We start from the raw sequence: 23729 nt of genomic DNA on the forward strand, positions 1-23729 counted from the left end.
TATAAGAAAAGGAAATTAGTTATTTACAAGGTTAAAGCCACACACACACACACAAAAGTTCCAGTTTTAAGTTTAAAAAAGTAATAGAAGCTTCTATAATAAGAAAGCTCTGTGTGTCCATTAAGGCTAACCCAGACTAAACAATGGGGATGTTTTCTTTATGCTTAGTAATCCTTGCCCCTCAGAGTCTAAGCAGCATAATAGATAGTTTTTTCTTGTTAGGGCTTCTTATTTCTTCCGCCCTTCTGCTTCAAGGTACGAACTTAGTCAAAAAGAGGAATTCAGTTGCACATCTTTTCACAGTGGGTGGAGGAGAGCAATCAACAAAGTCTTGTTTTCTGATGTTCCATCCTAGTTTGTCTGGCATTGATTAGCCTTGTCAGGCAGGACATAACACCTGTTGGAGACTACGGTTTCACACCAGTTAATGCTTCTTTCCTGTCTAGTGATTTACAGTTACAGAGGCTTACAGTGCAAATGTTCAAACACTCCCTTACTGTATGTGCTATAGATGTTATACACGAGATTAATGCAGGCAGCAACTTACAAGCATTCAATAGAGCCTAAATACTAAGCACATAACTATTCTCTCCCAATTTCCCCTTTCTGTAATTGCCAATATCACTAACCTGCTGCAAAATGCTTCAGAGTAAGGGGGGGAAATAGCCTCCCTTCTGTTCCTGTGACTCATCTTCTCCTAACCCAGGCAGACACCCTTTTGCAAAACAGCTGTCCTGACCTCTTGCCCTCAATGGCGTCTGAGTCCAGCAACAGGGAACCTACTGAGCATGCTCAAAACTACCAAGCCCAATTCCAGAAACTTCTGGGTGTGGAGTGCTAAATCTGTGTCTGCTTAGCAACAATGATCCAGACAACTCATTCCTCCCACCTCTCTATAGATGTCTTAAAGAGAAATCTCCCTGTTACGAACCTGGTTACCTTTACAGATGATATTCAGGGACTTACAACATGAACTGAGAATGAATCCCTGAACAGGCCTTGACACCTTTCAGGAACTAATTATTTGGTCAGTGACTTATACTTTCATGCAATCAAACCCGTCACACATAAAAAAAGGAGTGTCACACACAGGTTTAAGCATCAAACCCAAACACAAGAAGAATATAGGGACGTTTCAAGGCTTACCATTGCCACCACTGGGAGTCTGGCCACAAAGACTCCTGCAAACCAGGACTTTTGCACTGATTCCTTGGAACATTTTCAGTAGCTGCTCTGAGGATCACTACAACAACGGAAATTGGCACTATTGTTTGTGGTTCTCCCTGGTGATATTATTCATCAGCCAGTCAATGAACACTATCGTGCCATTTTATATCTTCCTTCTTATATCTCAACTCCTAAAACACCTTTTTTGAAGTAAATCCTGCAATTTCATCTTTGACATCTTAATACGCCATCATTCTTGACAGATTTGTATAAAAGTATACTATCTTAATATAATATAGATTAATTCACATGTTCTCTGTTTATATTCTGTCTTTAATTCCTCAGTGGATACTTATCAGCTTGCTAAGGACTTTTTCTATGCCATGTGTCCAGTAGTTAAGTCTTGCAGCATGTGCTGAGAGGCTCTCCAGTATGTGACATTTATCTTGCTTTTTCAGTCATAGTTAGTTCTTTTATTTCTCATTTGCAAAGCCAGAGCTCAGCATTAGCTCAGTTCTGTGTTAATCAATGGGCAGAGGCCAAAGAATTTTAGAGCTGTAGAAAGTATGTATGTTTTGGCTTCTATGGCACTGTATATATATTTTCATGTGTTCGGTCACTCCCAATGGATCAGTGTCTGACTTTGGTTCTCACAGCCTCATCAAATCCACAATCTTCAGCATTTTTGGCATAGCCAAAAATTTGTCCCTTACTTCTGTAATCAAACATACATCCTAATCCATATATTTTTCTTTGTTACCTCTGCTTCCTAGATATTAATAGAAGAAATGTAAATAGCAATCTTTGCAACTAATATAAAAGATTCAGGGCAAGCTTCTTACCTAGTGTAAATCAGCATCGTTCTATTGAAGTTAATGGAGCTTCACTGATTTACATCATCTGAGGATTACACTTGTTCCTACTGCTTACATTCCAGTGTTTTATGCCATTCCACTATAATGCTTCACCTAATCAGGGCTCTATATGGCCTGAGAGCAGCCTTTCCTTCTAAAACTAGGGATACAGTTGACATATTAGGGGGTAAACATTTTGGATTTTGCTGGGACATTTGAATCATAGCCTGTATTGGGATGTGATGGTGGGGACGGAAAGGTCTGTACATCAGCAGCAGCTCCTGGAAGCATTTAAAGACATTAGCAATCAGCTGTATGTTATTTCTTTACACCTTTGCTTTGTTTTAGAACTTGTCATTTAGGAGGCTGCTTTGCTAACTTTACTATTTCTACTGTTTTTACCTTGTTTTGTTATATTTTATATATTTTTATAATACTTTACATACAACCCTGTCTCCACTGGTGGTGAGGGCAAAGGAAGGTTTGGTGTCAATTCAGTGAGTCAGGCATACACATAATTCCCATTTACTTCAATGGCAGTTCTATGCACAGAGGTTATGCAGGAGTAGGCCAAACCCAGCAGGCCTTATGCAGATACAAGAAGAATTTTCCTTGAGTGAGAATCTCCAAGTTTGACCCTTGTTGATTTAATAACTGGTGTCTCTGGAACATCATCATTTGATTTTGTAAGATAACTTCCATGATTTGCCTGAGCATGTGTTACCGGCCTAAACAGTTTCCAGAGTTGTATCAACTTTGTCTTAGCAAAGATGTCATATATGTAACTTAACTTTCTTTCGTTTGTCTAGGGCAACAGTGACATCTGGTGGTCACTTTCATTCAGCAGGACTAGTACAGTATTTCTATACCTCTCCTCTTTCAAACTCTAGTCCAGGGGTGGGCAAACCTTTTGGCCTGAGGGCCATATCAGGGTTGAGAAACGGTATGGAGGGCCGGGTAGGGAAGGCTGTGCCTCCGCAAACAGCCAGGCCTCCGCCCCCTCCCACTTCCCGCCCTCTGACTGCCCCCCTTAGAACAGCTGACCCATCCAACCCCGCTCCCTGTCCCTTCCTCCCGGGACCCCACCCGCTATCCAACCGCTCCGTCTCCTGACCGCCTCCTCCCAACCTCCACCCCATCCAACCACCCCCTGTCCCCTGACTGCCCCCCGGGATCTCCTGTCCCTTATCCAACCCCTCCCCCTCCCCCCCCCCCCCCCCCCGCTATCCCCTCCCACTTACCAGGCCACTTATTAAAAATCCTGGGAGGTGGGCTGGCACAGGCTGCGCTGCCTGCATGGCAGCATAACTGTGGGGGAGGGGGGACAGCAGGGAAGGGAGAGGGGGCTAGCCTCCCCGGCTGGGAGCTCAGGGACCAGGCAGGACGGTCGCGTGGGCTGGATGTGGCCCGCAGGCTGTAGTTTGCCCACCTCTGCTCTAGTCATTTGAATTTAAGGCACCTTTCAATCATATGTCTATCATAAAGTAGATACCATTGCTGACTGAACATTCTGCCCTTTCTACCCTGGAGAGAGAGGGAGATGCTGCCGCAACAACAAAGAGAGGTGAATAATGAAAGATCCCTAATATGATGCCTCCATAACTGAACTCTGTAAAGGGAATGGCCTCCCTTATGACAATTGTCCTGCAACATTCCCCCTATTCCCATCCATGGAGGAGGAAAGGGGTCTGTGCAGTGCAACCTCCTTGCCTGAGGAGGTTGTGAAGGCTCAGACTATAACAGGGTTTAAAAGAGAACTGGATAAATTCATGGAGGTTAAGTCCATTAATGGCTATTAGCCAGGGTGGGTATGGAATGGTGTCCCTAGCCGCTGTTTGTCAGAGGGTGGAGATGGATGGCAGGAGAGAGATCACAAAATTATTACCTGTTAGGTTCACTCCCTCTGGGGCACCAGGCATTAGCCACTGTCGGTAGACAGGATACTGGGCTGGATGGACGTTTGGTCTGACCCAGTATGGCCATTCTTATGTTCTTAAGATATTAATACTGCATTTTTGCATGGCAAAGTCTATCAATCACTGCACATCTGTGGAAGGGATATGGCTGTCATGAGGGTTATACCATGGATTGTGATGGAGCCAGAATAGAGTCATCTGGGGAGGGAATGGTATTTTGATGGGGAATACCGAGGGGCCCCCACCTACAGAGAAAATGACCATATTCTGAATTCATTTCCAACAATGGATCTTAAAAAGTAGCTTCAAAGGAAGGACAAAGGAAGGTTTGGGCCCAGTTCAGTGAGTCACCCATACACGTAATTCCTGCTGGACCAGCCAGATAAGGTGCACTTCAATGCAAAAGAGTTTTCAAATTCTGTTGAAAAGAAGCTTCATCCTATTCTCATCTCTGTGGAGTGAGTCAGACCCCAGATGAGTCATTGAAAAAATGAGAACTGTTTCAAAGCCAGCAGGAAGCAGCCAGTTACTAACACTTCAACCTGTTCTAGAACCTCAGCCCATCACTGGAGCTCAAAACAGTTTAATGCGGGGAGCCAAGCATTAGCTTCATGTTCAGACAGGAAAACCAAGACATGGAGGGAATTGATTTATAAAACCAAACTGTGCAATAGCAGCAAAGCCACAAGGAGAACCCAGCTGTTTTGACTCCCAGGCCTCTGCACAACCACACTGCTTTTGATTCTTCCATTTCTCTGAATCCATTAATCTGTGAGTGACCTGGGATTTCAGAGGGGGCTGGTTGGGCAGCCCACCCAGACATACTCATCACAGGAGAAGTTGCAACAGAGCTGTCACATCACCAACTCATGGCCAGTTGCTGCTAGCAGACCCCATAATATATTGGCCCCAGAAAACAGCAGAGCAAGATGATGCTGGGGAAGCCAGTGTTTATTCAAGAACCAGACAGACCATGGAGTATCATGCAATGTGGACTGTTCAAGGGCGATCGAACAGGGAGAAAGACATGAGCATAGGAGAACTTGTGGATAGTCAATTTCACTGTTTCTCTGGCATAGCCAGTATCATCCTGTTTGTGTGGGTCGGTCCACCAGCCAAAGGAAAGAAAGGTAAAAATAGGAAAGTAATTGTGATGCCAGGACAGGGGAAGTTAATTTCACTTTTTAAGGTGAAGAGTGACAGTGCCTCACAATGGTTTGTCACAATGCTTCTTAAGAGCCTATGAACTCGTTAGTTTGCTAGCACCATATTGCAGAGCATTGTGACCGTACCTAATGTCATGAGAGTTTGCTCATACACTTCAAGAGAACTTCAGGGTACTCAGGACTTTACAGGATTAGGATCAGAATTATGGGCAACACATTTCTTCTTGTTTGTATGTCATTTAATTCAGGTATAATTCTTCATTTTCACAGAGCTATGCCCATATTTCTTGTAAAATGCCAAGATTTACTTTAGAGAGACAAGGTGAGTAAGTAAGGTAATATCTCATTGGACCAGAGGTTGGTCCAATGATAAAGACATTACTTCACCCATCTTGTCTCTCTAATATCCTAGGACCAACACAGCTACAACACCACTGCATACAAGATTTACTTTATAGGCCAAATTAAACATTTGATTTTTCTTTTGTGTTTTTATGCTTTTTCCTTTTATAAATATAGGACATTTTCATTGGCATTAAATCAAATTTGCTTTAATTTTCCGAACAGATAATATTCCTTACAATTACTATATGATTTTAAAATTCAGTACACCATGTATAACATACTTTGCCATAACCTCTAGCCACCAGTAAACATGATACATATTTTCTGGTGATGAGATAAATCTACTTTAGGCTTTCAAAGAAACATGGGTTGTAAAAAATATTTAACAAAAAAATTCTTAATCTCTTCCAGATGGCACATCATTATTAAGAGCTTGGAGTAAAGAGAAAGAAATAGGGCCAGATACCCAGTTCTTATATCCGGCGCATTATAACCACAACAATTTGCCTACAGCTAATAATTATTTGACTGTTCCGATAGTTAAATATTTTTACTGCGTACTCTGGAAATCCTCCTATCTTTGTTCAGTTCTACTACATACATAGATGATATCAGTTTTGTTTGTTGAATATGTTCATAATGTAGTTTTTATCCAGGCATTTCACATTACTTGATGTTGCTTTCGCTTTAGGACTTTGTCAGAAGATCACCACAAATTATTTGGAAATGCAAAATGAAATTCTATCACCCAGTAGGGTTCATCCAGATTATTGGACTTGAACACATCAATTGTGGTCCTCTGCTGTAAGCACAGTGTGGTTTTGGCAACATTAGTGAGGTTATAAAATGGATCTTGTGCCATTAGGCCAGGGTGCATAGTTATTTTAATAACTAAGTACAAAAATTGTTACATTACCTTAATGTTGTAACCAAAAACAGCAAGGACATTTGACTAGAATATGTCAATTTGCTCTTCACTTATTGTGCCAAAGTATTCAAAGGTCTGAAGTACCAGTGGGCAATTTTACAAAAGCTGTAGGTGAAATCCTAGCTCCACTGATGGAAAAACTTCCTTGGCAAAACAAGTAAATTCAGTTGACCCAAGAATTCACTCTCTGGCAGCTGCACAATATGTGAGCACAGAGAAGTTCAAGGATGATGCTTCAGTCTTAACTTTGAATTTTCATTCATATCAAAATCATAATTCTAAAAAATATTTGAGAGAGAAGAATTGGTTCCTTTGGTCTATTGAGAAATTCCGCCTCATAACACTGTAGCAGCAGGAATAGCTGAAGGAATGAAGTAGGATCATGCTTTCTAAAACTCCAAACAAACTTTAACGCAGCTAGAGCCCTCACATTGCATCTAGTGCCTGCCTGGAGCTGACAAGAGGCAGCCCCTTCTCCCCCACCCAAAAAACTACTTTGTTTAAATTACCAATCTCCCAGCCTTTCTCAAACCACACCCACCTGCCACCCAGCCAACAGGAGAGGGGAAGTCCATTACCATATATGACTGAAATTAGCACATTTTGAAATTCTCTCCCACTCCTCCATGGACATGGACAGCCCAGGATGCAGTGTAACTAGTAGGGCTATGCTGCTTGTGAGGTCTTGTAGGTCCCTACATTCCCTTTTATTTTATATTATAATAATCTTGCACCTACATAAACCCCGATCCTGTGAACACTTAAGAATATGCTGAATTTCACACCTTATAAATAGTCCCTTTCCCTTCAGTGAAGCTAACATGCTTAAAGTTAAGCATGTGCTTAAGTATAAGCAGGATTAGAGCTATAGACCAGGGGTCTCAAAGTCCCGGCCTGTGGATCATCTGTGGCCCGAGAACCTCCCCACTGCGGCCCGCGGAAACTTTTAAAAAGTTCTTTCAGCCGGCCCTTGTGGCTGCCAGCCGAGGGAGGAGAGTGGGCAGGAGAGATTCACATGCCCCTCCCCCCAACATTGCTCCATCCTGCTGCTCCTGGGACCAGGGTGAGCTTGTAGCAATGCAGTGTACCATGTCCAAGTTCAGGCCTCAAGTTCCCTATACCTAGAGTGACCAGACATCCCGATATTAGGGGATTTTTCTTATACAGGCAACTATACGCTCCCCTCCCCATAAAAGTGTCCCAATTTTTCACACTTGCTATCTGGTCACCCTACCTGGACCTGGAACACTGGAACTAGGGGTGCTGCCACACCACCTGGCTTGAAGTAGTTTCTGTTATATACAGGGTTTACAGTTTGGTTAAATGGCTCTCAGCACCTCCACTATATAAGTTGTTCCAGCACCCTTGCAAAGACATCACACTCAGCCCCTTGGAGTGATCCCATTTGAGCATCCAGAATGGAGCCAACAGACTCTTGAAAGAGGATCACTTCACTCAGTGTCAAGCTTGTAAGGTGGGCAGGGGAAAGTAAATGGAGAATATGGAAATTCCAGTGGACTGAATATTTAAATATGCACAGAGATACAACTATTCTCTCATCCTAGCAGAGGTTCCTCTCACCTTTGTGATGGCTAAAAAGGCTTACGTGAGGACACTGGCACTGCCATGGTGTCAGTGGCCAGGACATGGGCAGTCACGCCGAGTGGTTGACACAGGCACCAGAGCCCAGGGTCAGAGCCACAATCAGAGGCTAGGTGCCAGAACTGAAATTAGGAATCAGGTCCAAGGGTCAGAAACAGGTTACCTGAAGTGGGGCAGGGCTAGAACAAGCACACATAGGAGCTAGCTCAGCCATGAGTAAATGCTTTGAAGAGACACTGAACTGCTGCTGGGCTTAAGTGCTGGCCTGCTGACTCTTCAAACCAATCAGGCAGTGCAGTCAATCAGGCAGCCAACTACAAGCCAGCTGTTTTTGTTAGGTTACTAGGAGAGTGGCTCTGCTAGTTCCTGGAACATGGTTTGTGCTGTACCTTTTCTGGGACTACATAAAGGGCCCCAGTCTCCCTTCGCAACTTTATAGCCAATGTGGCTGTTTTAAAGAAGAAAAACTTATGTAGGGGCTAATAGTGTCCTTAATTGATTCTGCCTGCTCTAGTAATCACACCTGAGTGTCTCAGGGCTTGGCTACACTTACATTTTATAGCATTCTAACTTGCTGGCTCAGGGGTGTACGCAGCAAGTCAGAGCACTTTAAAGCGCTAGTGTAAACAGGCTCATCCCAGCACTCGGAGCTAGTCCCCTCGTGGAGGTGGATTACCAGTAAAGCTCCCGCGACTGCGCTTTGAAGTTTCCAGTGTAGCCATGCCCTAAGCTTCTGATCCTCCACTCACTTACACCAATGTAAAGCAGGAGTATCTTCAGTGGGGCCAACAGAATTACACCAATGTAAAACTGGAGGAAAATAAAGATCTTTGTTCCTAAAGCAATCATTCATTTATATAGGTTTTGATACACGAAGGATAACGTTACATTAGATAGCATAATATGTATGAGGGTTATAAACACTCTTGCTTCAAGGCATAGCAAACCTCTAGCTGATAGGTGTTGAGAAGAAACTTCCCCTGTGAGCAAGTTATGCCATAACTGTCCATTATGGGGATTCTTGCATCTACTTCTGACACATCTGGTGAAGGCCACTGCTGAAGACAGGATTCTGAACTAAATGAACCAATGATCTGAGTGTGACAATTCTTATGATCGTCTGGTGCAAACTGTCATAGCTTCATAACGGAGCTATGAGAATTTATATCAGCAGACGATCTGCCCCATTATATTTTGTAAGATAGCTCACTGAATAGTCAAAATTGGGTAGTCAAGGCTACTATGCTGGGTTTTTTCCCCGAAAATCAGCCAAAAGTTGATAGTCATTTTCAAACCAACTTCCATTCTCCAGCTCTTTTAAAAGAAAAACAATTGCATGGTCAGTAGAGAACTTTTAAATACGGTTTTAGAGAAAGTCATATTTCAGCATTCATTATACCTTCTGAATAACAATCTCTCACTAATTTTCCTCTCAGGTGGCAGTTACATTGATATCAAAGCAATTGCATGTGACAGGATACTATGGCCCATTACTCTCTAAGTGATTTATATTTATTTATTTATTTTACTGTAAAAAAGGAGTAGTAGTGGGGATTTCGTGGCTGTTTTACAAAGGCAAATTAGTGCTCAAGAGAAATACAGGCCCAAACAATGGTACCAACACTCAAGAATACAACTTTGAGCATTCTGACCTTAAATGAACCATAAAAGGCCTTTCTATGTGTATTCAAAGCCATATGTGACAGGAAAGCAATTTACCCACCATCTCCTGGAACTACTCTGCATTGCTGGGCAAGAACAGATGCCGTGCGTCCCCAAAGGAAAGTGTAGGGTGAAGCGGGTTGGGCCATGACCATACCATCTCCCTGCACCTTCTATTCCACTTTTTGGGCAGCTTGTGTCCCAGGAAGCAGTTCCTGCACTCAGGAGAGCACAGAGATTGCAGTTATGGCAAACCAATGTACTGCTCCTTGTGCCTTCTCCCTCCTGCATGTTTTGAACTAGTTCAAAGGTCACAGCTGTTCAATGTATATGATCAATTTAAGGTTTGCTTGAGCTGAACAATTCCCTGATTAGCCTGTTCCTTTTGACACAAATCTGAAATGCCGAATCTACAGTTTACACAGTGCAAAAAGGGGAAGATACAGGAGATAACTAAAGTTCCATACTGCTATAGAGAGAAACAGACCCCTGAGCAGATTCATACAACTGGAAGCATATTTCCTATTATTAGTGCATACAGTAGCTCCTTACTTAACACTGTCCTGGTTAAATGTTGTTTCGTTGTTACATTGCTGATCAATTAGAGAACATGCTCTGTCAAGGTTCCTTCCCCACTCTGAGCTCTAGGGTACAGATGTGAGGACCTGCATGAAAGACCCCCTAAGCTTATTCTTACCAGCTTAGGTTAAAAACTTCCCCAAGGTACAAGCTTTGCCTTGTCCTTGAACAGTATGCTGCCACCACCAAGCGTTTTAAACAAAGAACAGGGAAAGAGACCACTTGGAGATGTCTTCCCCCAAAATATCCCCCCAAGCCCTACACCCCCTTTCCGTGGGAAGGCTTGATAATAATCCTCACCAATTAGTACAGGTGAACACAGACCCAAACCTTTGGATCTTAAGAACAATGAAAAAAATCAATCAGGTTCTTAAAAGAAGAATTTTAATTAAAGAAAAGGTAAAAGAATCACCTCTGTAAAATCAGGATGGTAAATACCTTACAGGGTAATCAGATTCAAAACATAGAGAATCCCTCTAGGCAAAACCTTAAGTTACAGAAAGACACAAAAACAGGAATATACATTCCATTCAGCACAGTGAATTTTACAAGCCATTAAACAAAGAAAACCTAATGCATTTTCTGGCTAGATTACTTACTAACTTTACAGGAGTTGGAAAACTTGCATCCTGATCTGTTCCCGGCAAAGGCATCACACAGACAGACCTTTGTTCCCCCGCCTCCAGATTTGAAAGAATCTTGTCCCCTCATTGGTCATTTTGGGTCAGATGCCAGCGAGGTTACCTTAGCTTCTTAACCCTTTACAAGTGAAAGGATTTTGCCTCTGACCAGGAGGGATTTTATAGCACTGTATACAGAAAGGTGGTTACCTTTTCCTTTATTTTTATGACATGCTCCTTTAAAGATGCGCAATGCTGCCTTATAACGTTATTTGGCAGCCGCCTGCTTTGTCCACTGTTTGCAGAAAGAGCAGCCTGTCGGAGCTAGCTAGTCGGGGCTTGGAACCAGGGTGGGCTGGCAGCCTCCCTATTAGCTCCCCTAAGTTCCCTGTGCAGCAGTCATCTAGCAGGCTATCAATTGCCGGGCAGTTCAGGTATCCCTCCCCACACTGCCATGTGCTGCTCCTGCCCTCTGCCTTGGAGCTGCTCCTGGGAGCCTCCTGCTTGCTGTGCAGGGGAGGGGGAAGAGGGGGGCTAATGTCAGGGTGTCCCCCTTCCCCTGCTCCTGCTTCCCGCTCCTGTACCTCATCTCCACAGAGCAGGGGGGGACACACAACAAGTCTCAGGACAGAGGGAGCTTGCAGGCAGCAGCTACTGTCTCAACTTGCTGATCTACTTAAAAAGGCAGTGTACTTAGAGTGGGGTCAGCATACTTAAAGGGGCAGTGCACATCTCTCTCTCTCTCTCTCTCTCTCTCTCTCACACACACACACACACACACACATGGTGTGTGTCTCTGTCTCTCTCTGCCATGCTGTGTCTCCTCCCTCCATTTGTGCTGCCTTGTAGAGTGTGAGGGCTCAGCCAAGTGCTAGTTCATCATTTAGCAGTAAGGCATTCCTTAGGAAATATCCCACCCCCTTCCACCCTCTGACTCCACCACCTCAACCAAGCTTCACAATCATCATTGCTGTATACAGTATTAAATTGTTTGTTTAAAACTTATACTGTGGGGGGCGGGGGAAGAGAGTGAGTGAATGAGTGTCTCTTGTCTGGTGAAAAAAAATTCCCTGGAACCTAATCCCCTCCCCCATTTACATTAATTCTTCTGGGGAAACTGGATTCGCTTAACATCTTTTCACTTAAAGTAACATTTTTCAGGAACATAACTACAATGTTAAGTGAGGAGTTACTGTACTCATATAGCCTCCTATTAGTTATACTAGTGTGACTAATGTGGATGGTAGTATTTGCAATGTCATTTATCAAAAATAACACTGCCTCTTACAAGACACTTACAGGAACAGCTGTTGTTGCACCACTGCATAGACTGTATGTATGTCATCTCCTGGCCCCTTGCCAGATGCTGCAGTGTTATTCACCGTACAATTGGCTGCATCTGGGTCCTCATATGGGCTTGTTGCAAGTGAATACAACACTTCATTTCTTTGCAAGTCTTTGCTGCTGCTTATTGCGTACGGGGAACCTGTAAAACAAGTACTCTGCATCAAAGAGTTTATGAATCTCACAGAATTAAAATACAACATCAACTAAAATAAATCAACTAAATAAAGTAGTAACTATCTCCCTTTGAAAAGGACGTTAAATAAATTCTTCTCTCCTACCTCCAAATAATGGAATTTGACTCCATTCTATTCAGCCCAGAATTAAGACCTGTGTTGGTTACTGTCTACTGTACCCCACCTCTAGTAACTAGGAAAACGATTCAGAATCACCTAGCTGCTAGATTCTTCTATGGACCCAGCACTATTCTGTCAGAACACACAAACACTGAGAACACATGACTCTATCTTTGCACCCCAGAGAGAGCAAGAAGCATTGTTATATTCATTTTACTGAGGAGAAACTGAGGCATAGAGAGATTCTGTAACTTGCCCAAAGTCATAGGGACAGGATGTATGTGAGAGAGCCAAGAATTTAACTCAGATGACCCATATCCTATTCCAGTGCCTTAACTGCAAGACCATCCTCCCCAAAGAACAACTGTCTACTTAACCAAAACTAATTTGATTAACAAAAAGTTACTTGTCAAAAAAAGCATTGGCATTATTTGAAGTTTAAAAATGTAAAACTGTGCCCAGACAGTCTAAGACAGGGGTGGCCAAACTGTGACTCCGGAGCCACATGCGGCTCTTCGGAAGTTAATATGCGGCTCCTTGTATAAACACTGACTCCAGGGCTGGAGCTACAGGCGTCAACTTTCCAATGTGCCGGGGGGTCTCACTGCTCAACCCCTGGCTCTGCCACAGGCCCTGCCCCCACTCCACCCCTGAGCCTGCCATGCCCTCGCTCCTCCCGCCCTCCCCCGAACCTCCTGCATGGCACGAAACAGCTGATCGGGGTGCGGGGAGACAGTGGGAGGCGCTGATCAGCAGGGCTGCTGGTGGGTGGGAGGCGCTGGGAGCAGGGTGGGGGAGCTGATGCGGGGCTGCTGACGTATTACTGTGGCTCTTTGGCAATGTACATTGGTAAATTCTGGCTCCTTCTCAGGCTCAGGTTGGCCACCCCTGCTCTAAGAAATCTATAGTACACAATTCTCAAAATGTGCTAAGTAGACAATCACTTCAAAAAGGTTTATCAAAAACTTAATGCTCACATTCATCTCCTGGAATTTCAAGAGCAGCCTGAGCTCTAAAATAAGAAGATAAGGGAAGAATCTATTTAGTCATTATCAGTTGGAAAAAAACACTTAACTAATGAAATATTAGTATCATTTTTAATGTCCATTCAAGGCCATACCTGGGAAGTTGTGCAGATGGCTTTCCTGTAACAGATAAATAAAACACACTGTAAAGTTTCAACGGTTAAAATATTCCTGCAGATCTTACTTACTAATTTTACTTTTCCTACCTTTTGATTTGATTTTCTTTTTATAGATTAACCATGCTATCCCACTGATGATGATAATCCCTACGATCAATCCAGTGGTGGCATACAACCGCACGGAAGCAAAGGCTAAAGAGAGGACCAGGGTTAGTTAATCTAGAAAAATTTAACTAGATAGTCAGAAACCCACTTTACCATCACCTCCATTATACGGATAGTGCTTTTCAAGTGATCAAAAAATGTTTAACTACTATGTGGATAATACACATTCAGCAACCCATTAATGTGCACGGTTCCAGGATATAGCATGCTAGGATTGGTAATAAAAACAGCAGATAAATTAGCTTATAGACATCAAGTTTCCTTATGAGAAACTTTTTCAATATTCTACTGTAATGATGCAACACAATATGTTACAGTAGCAATACTGCAGTGTCTTGTGACATTACTGAAGAATACTGTAGTATTTTAATGGGTTAATGCAGCACAACTGTAAAGCATAAATATTGAGGTTCACATTTTTAAAGGGGCTTAAAACTGTCCTCCATTTTTGTGTCCACACGCATTTGCAGGTACAAATGTTGGACTCAACTGTGTTTTGCCATGAGCCCTGAAAAAGAAACAGTCTGCCTCCAGGTCTTCCCCCACCCCTGCACTTAGTGTACGCCTGGTGCAGTGTATTTCTTACAGTTCACTGTCTAGTATAGCTAGCCAACGTGTTGGGGAGGCAAAGCCAAGAATCTCTCCATTCCCTGCCCGTTTTCATTCACCTGCTTATGGAGAGGCAACCAGGGGCGGGGGCGGGGTGAGTGTAGATGCTCCACAGAGCCTTCTGTCGTCCCCACACTGCAATCCATGGTATGCCTTACATCTCTTTACTGCTGTGCAAACCTAACCTTGATTTTGCCCTATAGCAATTGGGGTGACATCCTGTCTCCAGTGAAGTCAATGGGATGTTTGCCATTAACTTAACGGGGCTAAGATTTCATGATCCCTGGCTATGTGTTATGCTGGCACAAGCCGGTGGTAAGACCTTGAAATACTGTCATTTGTTCCTACAGTTAATCAGATTAATCCCTCAAACCAAGTTATTTAAAAAATGAAACCTAGACTGTAAACTCCTTTGGACAAATGGAGAACTGAGGTCAGAGAGATTAGGGTTTAAAAATCCACTAATTTTCCATCCCCCATTTGAGATGCCTAGGACCTGCTATTTCATAGAACTTAGCATTCTATGGCACTTTATATGTTCACTCCCACTGACTGAAGCTGCAGCTGCTAGTGCTCAGCACTTCTGCAAATCAGATCCCAGGGTCTCAAGTCAGGAACCTTAGTACTGGCATCTCCCAACTTTGGAGTGCTTGGCTTTGCAACCTTAATACTCTTTTAATGTGTTGGGGGTAGGGGGTAATTTACTGCTTTCTTACGAAAGCAAACTGAAAAAACAGAAATTCTATTATTTGACATCATATTGATACCCACTGGGTCATCGGTAGGTTGGGACATTTAGATCCACCACAAAGACCTATGCCACGTAAGCTAACTTTGTCACTGATAGCAGTAGTAGTAGGTTGTCATGTGGATCAGCGCTAGAGGGGGACATGACACTTTCCCTGTGAGTTTCACAGATATTTGCTAACAGCAGAGGAATGGTGAGACTCAGGAATCTTGACTTCCATGCCAGGCTCTGGAGGGGGTGGCTCTAGCAGGCATGGACTCTTCTGACCAATCCCCTCCCAGCATGACCCCTTTTGCCCCATCCTCTCAAACCTGTCCTTGTCCCAGTCCTGTCTCTTCCCCATCCCAGTCCTGTTCTCCTTGCCTACCCTAATTGCAGTCACCAGTCCTCAGGCTTCTCATCCCAGTCCCAGTCTCCTTGTCTCACCCCCTCCAAACTTCCAATCCCAGTCCCAATCTCCCCTTCACTCCCAGGTCCAGCCTTTTTGCCAAGCAATTCCCTTTTCCTCCCTCTTCCGGCTTCTCATCCAACCTGTCTCTCTTCCCAATGCTTCCCTCCAGTCTCCCCCTCCCGCACTCATCTTCTCCATCCCCACTGGTTCCCAATCCCATTCTCCCTCTCTGGGCTCCTTGTCTAATTGCAGCACTTTCCCCACCCCATCCCGACTCCTTAGCCCACTATTTTTTGCTCAGCCATTCCCACTTCTCCCGTCCGCCACACACACACATCCTGGCTCATCAGATCTCTGCCCCTCCCCTTTCCTCCTCCTCCATCTCACTGCTTCTCAGTCCCAGGCACTTCGCCCAGCCAATCCCAGTCTCTTCCCAGTTCCTCATCTGATCTCAGTCTCCCCCACCTACTGGCTTCTAGTGTCCTTCTCCCCCGACCACACACACATTTCTGTCTCCAGCTCTCAGTCCCAGTCTCCCGCACCCCAGCTCCCAGTCCCAGTTTCCCTCTTCTGCTGCCCCATCCACTAGCCTGCTGCATTCAGTCTCCCCCACCAAGCTCCTTCTCACACTCTGATCTTTCCACCCTCCCCCAACTGGCTGTCTACCTTCTATCATCTCTTCATTCCTTCTCCTCCATTGAAGCCTGGGCCCAGCAGGGATGTCACTGGCAGCACAGAAGTTCAGTCTCAGTTCAATTGCCTGGAACTGGATACTGCATGGCTCACAGCAGCCCAGACCTGCAATTGCAGGGAAAGCCCACTCAGCACTGGGCTGGAGCATTGGGGAATTTAGTGGCTGAAATCTAAGAAGTCTTTACTGAGCATCTGTGCACTGCGATTTTTAGAGGCTTATAACTTGGCCAAATTTGGGCAGACTTTCATGGGAATGGTAAAAGGTACACTGCTAACACGAAGGCTGCTCTCCTGCCAAATGTCAAGTCCCTATTCCAAAGATCTGTTCAAAGAAAATGTCACCAGAATTTTAAACTTGCACAAAACAGCACATTTTTCCATGGGCTGTTCTCAAAAATGGCTGAACCATTTTCGCTGAAGTTTTCCCAGCATGGAAAATTTTATCCCAAATAGCAAAAGTTTGGCAAAATTATAAACAACTCTGGTACCAACCCCAACTATAAAACTTCTAACTTACATGGAATGGCTTGAATCCTCACTTCTATAGAAAGGTTATTTGCAATCTTCCACACATGTTTACCATTTGACCAGGTATTTACAACACATAAATAAGTTCCACTGTCAGAGTAAATAACATTCAAGATGGTAATATTATGGACTACATGTAACTTGGTTGTATCTAAGCTTGTATTGTACAATAGTCGCCCTTTGATCATCTCATCAATACAGCAAAGTGTATTATATGAGAAATTAGAAGTAACTTGCTCTGTCTGAACAGAAGACAGGCATTTGCTTGTTTCTGTATATTTGATCCAATATATAACAAATGATTGTCCTGAGTGCTTCATTTTAAATTCACAAGACAGAGTGATGTTACTTTCTTCTTCTGCTGAACGATTATTGTGTGATTTTGCATGAATGCTCTCAGAACTCTCGTTATCTGCAATACAGAATGAAACAAACACAAAAGATGTGACAAACATGCACTGCAACCTGTTATAACATGCTTTGTCTTTGAAAAGGGGGGGGGGAGGGTATTTTATTTTAATGAACACTTTACAGGGCATTTTTACATTACCAGACGCAAATACCAACTGTACTATGGCTAGAAGTCAGCTATTTTAAATAGCCATTTGGGGCCCAATCCTGTGAGGTCTGAGTACCTTCTGCAAAGTTGCCAGTACCCGCACATTCCACTGAAGATGAAGGTGCTCAGCTTCGCACAGAAGGTTATCAGCATGTTCAGTCCATCGGTGGTTATCAAAATAATAATTCATCGGCTGGACCAGCTGTCTACTGGCACCAAAAAAGTGGGGCATCTTCTCAGAGATACTAACTATGCTACTCCTCCTACAGATATATGTCCAGTTTCACTGAGAAAACCTCTGGGACTTAGGAACACATGAAGTAATTCTTCCACTCTACTCTGCACTGATAACGCCTCAACTGAAATATTGTGTCCAGTTCTGGGTGCCACATTTCAGGAAAGATATGGACAAATTGGAGAAAGTCCAGAGAAGAGCAACAAAATGATTAAAGGTCTAGAAAACATGATCTGTGAGGGAAGACTGAAAAAACTGGGTTTGTTTATTCTGAAGAAGAGAAGACTAAGAGGGGATATAACTGTTTTCAAGTACATAAAAGGTTATTACAAGGAGGAGGCTGAAAAGTTTTTCTCCTTAACCTCTGAGGATAACACAAAAAGCAAGGGTGGTTTAGGTTGGACATTAGGAAAAACTTCTTAATTGTCTGGGTAGTTAAGCACTGGAACAAATTGCCAAGGGAGGCTGTGGTATCTCCATCATTGGAGGTTTTTAAGAACAGGCTAGACAAACACCTGTCAGGAATGGTCTAGTTATTACTTAATCGTGCCTTGAGAGCAGGGGACTGAACTAGATGCTCTATTGAGGGCCCTTCAGTCCTACACATCTATAATTTTATGATAACATCTGGGAAACCACATTCTCAAGCTGCAATAAACATACGTTGTCATTTCTGCTGCCTGGTTCAGGGTCTTCCCTGGCCTAAGTGCTGATAGTATCACAAGATACATTATTAGACAAATGGCTGAAAAAATGTGAAATTGTGAAACAGCTATTAAAGATTAAATATTAAACAGGACAGTCAGAGAACAGTGGTTTTTAATATGAACATATTTAAAAACAACAATGGCCTGTAGAGTGAGATTCTGCAGCGTTTACAAGGTGAAATTTTCAATTACCCTCAGACCAGGCCCCAAATTGCAGACACAACATTTAGCATATACCTGTTATGGGTGCTCAACAAATATTTGCATACACAAATTTGGTTCTTAGGTGCCTTCTCTGCACAAATAGGAACAAAACCAATTTTGTGAGTACAATCAATTGAAAGCTTAAAACACTAGAGATAAGATTCTGTGCTGTGCCTCTAGACACACAGAACAAAATTCACAACCCAGGCAGAGGAGGCTAAGGTGACTTTAAGCAGCCCCCAGTACAATTTAGGCAGCCCTGAAGAACAACTGCCCTGAATTTAAGCAGTGCTGCATTCTGCAGCCTGCACCCAAGCCCATACCTGCTATGTCAGGAGTTGCAAGAGTGTTGCTAAAAAGGACAGTCTGCTGCTGTCTTCCTCAGTTTCTGTGCCAAGGGGGAATTCTACCCAGACCAGATGCTCATTTTAGAGACCCTTTAGCCAGTTTATCCGGCCAGAGCATGGTTGAGAATCTCACTCTAGGGGCAGAAATTCAAAGAGCAAGGCAGAAACCTGGGCATTAATGTTTTATAATTTGTGAGCCAGATCCTCAGCTTGCATGAATCAGTGTAGTCCCATGGCCTTCCATGTACAAGGATCCCTTCCCCTACCAACTTTAAAGTAGAAAGGTGGCAGGTAAACTGTACCAGATACACTACAAAAAGTGTGTTTCTAAGGGGAAGTGAAGAGCAACTTATTCCGCTAAAATCAGTGGGGATTTACCCAAAAAAGGGCTGAGCAAAAACTGAATAAAGACATCATGAGTAGGCCTTTGAGTTGGAATGCATCTAAACAACAGGGTAAGTAGACTTAGTATGGCAAAAAGTGCGGATTTTCAATGACCACTCGCCAGATATTTGTTTTAATTTATTTTCTTTTTTAACAATTTCCACGTTTGTTCACCACTTTACTCAGCCTAGTTCAAATGCCTAATTCATTCAAAGCCAAATTCAGTCACCCTCACTCAGAACACCTCCTCCATAGGTGTTCCTTATTTAAGTCAAGGGAACACTGGTGGGGAATAGTATTATTCACTCTAAGTAAAAGGGGCAGAATCTGGTCCTCAGTCCTGAATTCTCTAAATAAGCTCCTTTTAAACTCATTAACTCCCTTTCTGACCTCTCAGCTCTAGGATGTATAGATAAAAATAAACCCTTCCCTCCTCCGTCCCCCCCAAGAAATGCACTCACCTGCAGTTATGTTTATTATCACCACAATAAAAAAGTTATAATGTCTGCAGTGAGTCACATTGGTAAAAAGTGGGCAAGTCTGTGATGTGCCAGTATTTGTAAATTGTTCACATGCAAATACCCCACCACCTGTGGAAGCAGAATTTGGTAATTGGTTTGTACACTTTGTGTTACCACAGCCTTTTTTTGACTTGTTCATTTCTTCTGCCCCTTGATTACTGCAGTTGATTTCTTTGAATTGTTCCAGAGTTTCTCCAGTTTTGTACCAAATTGTTTCCTTGTTCCCATTAGCCACTGTTTCATTGCATATAAGTGTGAAATTTCCGTTTTCATAATGATGAAAGAAAGTCTCACCTGTTAAAAATATGTAAATGATGCAAAATGATTCAGAAATTATTTTACAAATAACCTGCAGCACTTTTTTTACAGTATTATAAGCATCATTAAGGGCCCAATCCTGCGAGCTTGTGTGCTTCTGGGATGCTGCTGTGTTCCTCGTGGGTCATGCTCAACATCCTCCCATTGCCATTAGCAGAAGCTCAGTGCTCTGAGTACTTCCTATGACACCCACAGAACTTTGTAGGATCTAGCACTAAGAACACAGATCTGGAATTTTATACTTGGACCTTGGGGAATGAGCAGAATATTGCACAGATCATAGTAAATGCAGATCAAATTACATAGTTTAAGACTTGACATTGGCTTTGTTTTAAAGGGTGTTTTTTGGCCATTTCTGACCATGAGAATGACACCAAAGAGAGTTCAAAAGAAGAAAAAAGAGGGTACAAATATGTATTTTTGTACTAATGATTGCCATATTTATTAATTCCCTTGGCCAATGGCCAATCACAAGCAGCCATGGCACAAAACTGCAGTTTTAACTTAGAAAATCTGGCCCTTGGTAGTTAATTTTTAGTAAACTACATAAAGATTAAGTCCCTGATCCTGAGAACATTTGTGCACATGAACAGTTCCAAAATTCAATGGGACTATTCACATGCATAAAGTTACTCACATGCCATTACTGATTACAGAATTGGGGCCTACATGTGAATTACAAAGGCTTTATGAGGCATGTGTCTAAGAGACACTGTCATCATGATTATGCCTCCAATCCTCTTTCCTAAATTTTAGAGTTATAATAAAATATAGCCATTTTGGTGAAATGCAACAAAAAACAGTGTATGAGCTCCTCCAGCTGGTCTGCTGCAAAAAAATTAAGCATACTTAGAACTATTAATATAAGCATAGATGATCGTAAGTAAATAGACAAAACATTTTAGCTTTTCTATTTTCACAGCTTTTTAAATACAGTACTGAATAAATTGGGGTTTAGTACCAGAGCTGGTTGAAAGATAGGGAAATATATTCCACTTTTTTTCATTGAAATGTCATGGTTAGATTAGTATTTTGTGAAAATATTCATGACATTTTATTTCCAGTTTATCCATTGAAATTCAAAATTTTGATGTAAAATTTTATCAGATTTTGAATTTTGTCAAATTTTGACCAGTGAAGTTGAGGATGTTTTGCCAGCCATGGAATCTAGAAGAGTCAATACTTGTCCACACTACAAAAGCCCCAACAGGCCCTGCATTCCTCTGTCCCCCCAGCATCCTTCAGCCATGAGCAGACCCTGTGACAGACTCTGCCTTCAATAGACCATGAGCCTTCCAACCTGTTCTGTTGTGCTTTTTCTGAACAGAGTGAAGGGCAAATGGACTTTTCAGGGCCTATTCTCTGCCTCCCACAACAGGATGGTGCCCCAAAGGGACTTTTCCCCCCTTATAAAGCAGTTCCCTTTCATAGGAGAGTCCTTGCCACAAAGACCTAAGAAAATTACTTAAAATAGCTTCTGTTTGGATCTTTTGGGGTAGATTTAGCCAATCGGGGTATGACTGATTTGATCCTGCCCTATGATATTTTATTGATGCTGTATCTTGAACTGGTTATTGGGATGTTTATTGTATGAAAGTATTCATTTAGCTTAATAAGGGCGCTGTTAGGAAATGTACTCAATAAGAAGAGAACAATGGCTCAAGACAGCCACATGTGTGCAATCACTTGAGAACTGTTAAGGGACAAGACCAGAACTGTTTGCTTTGGTGATTCCACCTCCATCTCAGGACAATCTACAAAACTGGTTCTGACTAGAAACTTTTCCAACATTACACGGTTTTACTATCAGCTGTGTACACATGGTACATAATATAGCCCATGTATACTTTCAAAAGCAAAATTAGAGGTGGACAGTTAATATATTTTTTTTCTCCTGATCAGCTGTGTTTGAAGCTCAGTTATGCACATACAGCTGGGGGGAATTTTTTTTTTTATTTTTGGGTACAAAAAGGAACCACTAGGTCACATTCACATTCAGAACTTCCGTGTACATTTTTAAGACCCAGTCCTGCTCCCTTGGAAGTCTATGGGACTCTTTGATTTCACCAGTAGCAGGTTTGAGCCCATATTCAATTAAATTAAATAAATAAATAAATAAATAAATAGAGAGCTGAATGCAATTTCTAACTCTCTTTTTGAAAATTTCCTTAGCAAAATGGAAATTGGTGACGTGTAATATGTTAGCACTGTGAGAGCTCACTGAGGGCCAGACTCAGTGACCCTTATTCCTGGGAATAGCAAGTAAGGTGCTACTCCTTCTGAGTAAGGGAGGCAAGATCTGGCCCCAAATATAGAGAAAATCGCTTCCCTAACAAGTGACTCAGTTTTGCTTAGTGCAATATTCTATGAAATACTACACCAGTAAAAACTCCCCACTCCCAGTTAACTTTGCCACCAGCTACGTGCACTTTTGAAACATTCCCGTAACCCTCCCCCTCTGTATTTCACACAAATGCACTTTCCAGACATCTCTAATGCCTCTCCCCACTCCCTAGTCCATTTATTGGTTGAGAAAATAACCTTTTAAAACATTTTTAAAGTCAGTAAATATAGCTTGCAATCAGGAATACTTCTTGAATTATTTATAATATAGAAATAATTAATATTAATATGGGAGACCACCAGATACTAATTTAACCATACATTCCTTTATCAAATCCAAAGGCCAAATAGTATTTTAACCTGCCTCTAAACATGCCTGTCAGCCTTAAAATAAACAGTCACCACGCCCAATACAGTAACAAAGTATTCATAACCACGCGATCAGTATACTTTCAAATAGGCCAGACCTAAGGAAAACCATCTAGTCCTGGTGTGCACAAGCGTAAAAGAAACCTCAAATTCATAACTCTTTTTATACCCTTCAAAAAACAAATGATGCCATAGCCAGTTATCACATTAGCTAATGGCTAATTTGAGACAGTTCACCCTTATTTTCAGTTTTGATCCAGATAAGATTTACAATCTGCTTTCTCCCAAGATCTTTGCTCCTTATCTTTTCTTCTCCCCCTTTCTGTCCAACAGCTTTTTCATTTCACTTGAGTTCACCCAGGCTTTACTTTTAAGATCATACTGGTATGTGGGGTGGAAAGGTCCAGGCTGGCTCCTTTTAAAACAGATTCTCTTTGCCTTATTTAAAATCATCTGCAGTCAACCCTGTCAGAGGCATCCTCCCTACTCCATTCCTTCAGGCCTTATTATTTCCTTATGTTCTACTTGCTAGTCAGTGCCTTTCTTTATAACACAATATATTCTTAACCAAACTTAAACTAACTCTAATTCTTTAATTTCATATTTATGCTACACTTCAGTACGTGTTTAGATTAAACATCCCAGAAAATGAACTTGACACAAAATACTCTTAAGAATTAAGAAAGTGAGATATGCATAGAAATGAGCAATTTTTTTCTTAATAGGAAACATACCAGTAATTCGTCCTAGAAAAACCAGGATTACCAAAAAATACATTCTTCTGGGAGGAAGGTTTGCAAAAGTTTCCTCTTCTTGGTTTTGTCACTAATTCTAAAAAATTTCTTGTGAAGAGAGAGGAAAGCGGAAGTTCAGTGAGCACAAGCAAAAGAAACAGGAAACAGATAACTGCCCAACTGCAAGATATGCTGTTTATTTTAGAGTCTGAGACACTGCCATCACAAACAAGCCTACTGTCATTCAGTGA

The 23729-nt window shown here is 42.3% G+C and overlaps 1 protein-coding gene across 4 annotated transcripts; it reads right to left on the reverse strand.

Annotated features, from left to right (window-relative positions):
* Positions 1–1206: 1206 nt before the first annotated feature.
* Positions 1207–23642, reverse strand: LOC114018643. Of its 4 annotated transcripts, none has more exons than XM_043524353.1 (9): positions 23479–23632; positions 19655–20008; positions 16747–17169; positions 16203–16334; positions 13711–13815; positions 13600–13624; positions 13457–13491; positions 12139–12325; positions 1207–1243 (listed from the first exon to the last, which is right to left on the reverse strand). In XM_043524353.1, exons 1-9 carry the CDS (start codon positions 23519–23521, stop codon positions 1222–1224), a joined length of 1326 nt encoding a protein of 441 aa, XP_043380288.1. In that variant the 5' UTR covers positions 23522–23632; the 3' UTR covers positions 1207–1221. The 4 variants fall into 4 exon arrangements, with proteins under 4 accessions (XP_043380288.1, XP_043380287.1, XP_043380290.1 ...); XM_043524352.1 differs by lacking the exon at positions 1207–1243 and adding an exon at positions 5633–9292 and having other exon boundaries at positions 23479–23631; XM_043524355.1 differs by lacking the exons at positions 1207–1243; positions 19655–20008 and adding an exon at positions 5633–9293 and having other exon boundaries at positions 23479–23642.
* Between the last annotated feature and the right edge of the window lie 87 nt (positions 23643–23729).

Source organism: Chelonia mydas, chromosome 10 (genome assembly GCF_015237465.2).
Source record: "Chelonia mydas isolate rCheMyd1 chromosome 10, rCheMyd1.pri.v2, whole genome shotgun sequence".
NCBI classification, from domain to species: domain Eukaryota; kingdom Metazoa; phylum Chordata; order Testudines; family Cheloniidae; genus Chelonia; species Chelonia mydas.

Bases quoted from the DNA above. Each gene is read 5' to 3' on its own strand.
- LOC114018643 (XM_043524352.1), bottom strand. From the start codon at position 23,521: ATGTATTTTTTGGTAATCCTGGTTTTTCTAGGACGAATTACTG. The intron at 12,326-13,456 runs GTGAGCATTAAG...CTTGTTTTACAG, and splicing joins TGAAATTCCAGGAGATGAAT to GTTCCCCGTACGCAATAAGC. The intron at 9,293-12,138 runs GTAAGTGTCTTG...TTCTTTTAAAAG, and splicing joins GTGCAACAACAGCTGTTCCT to AGCTGGAGAATGGAAGTTGG.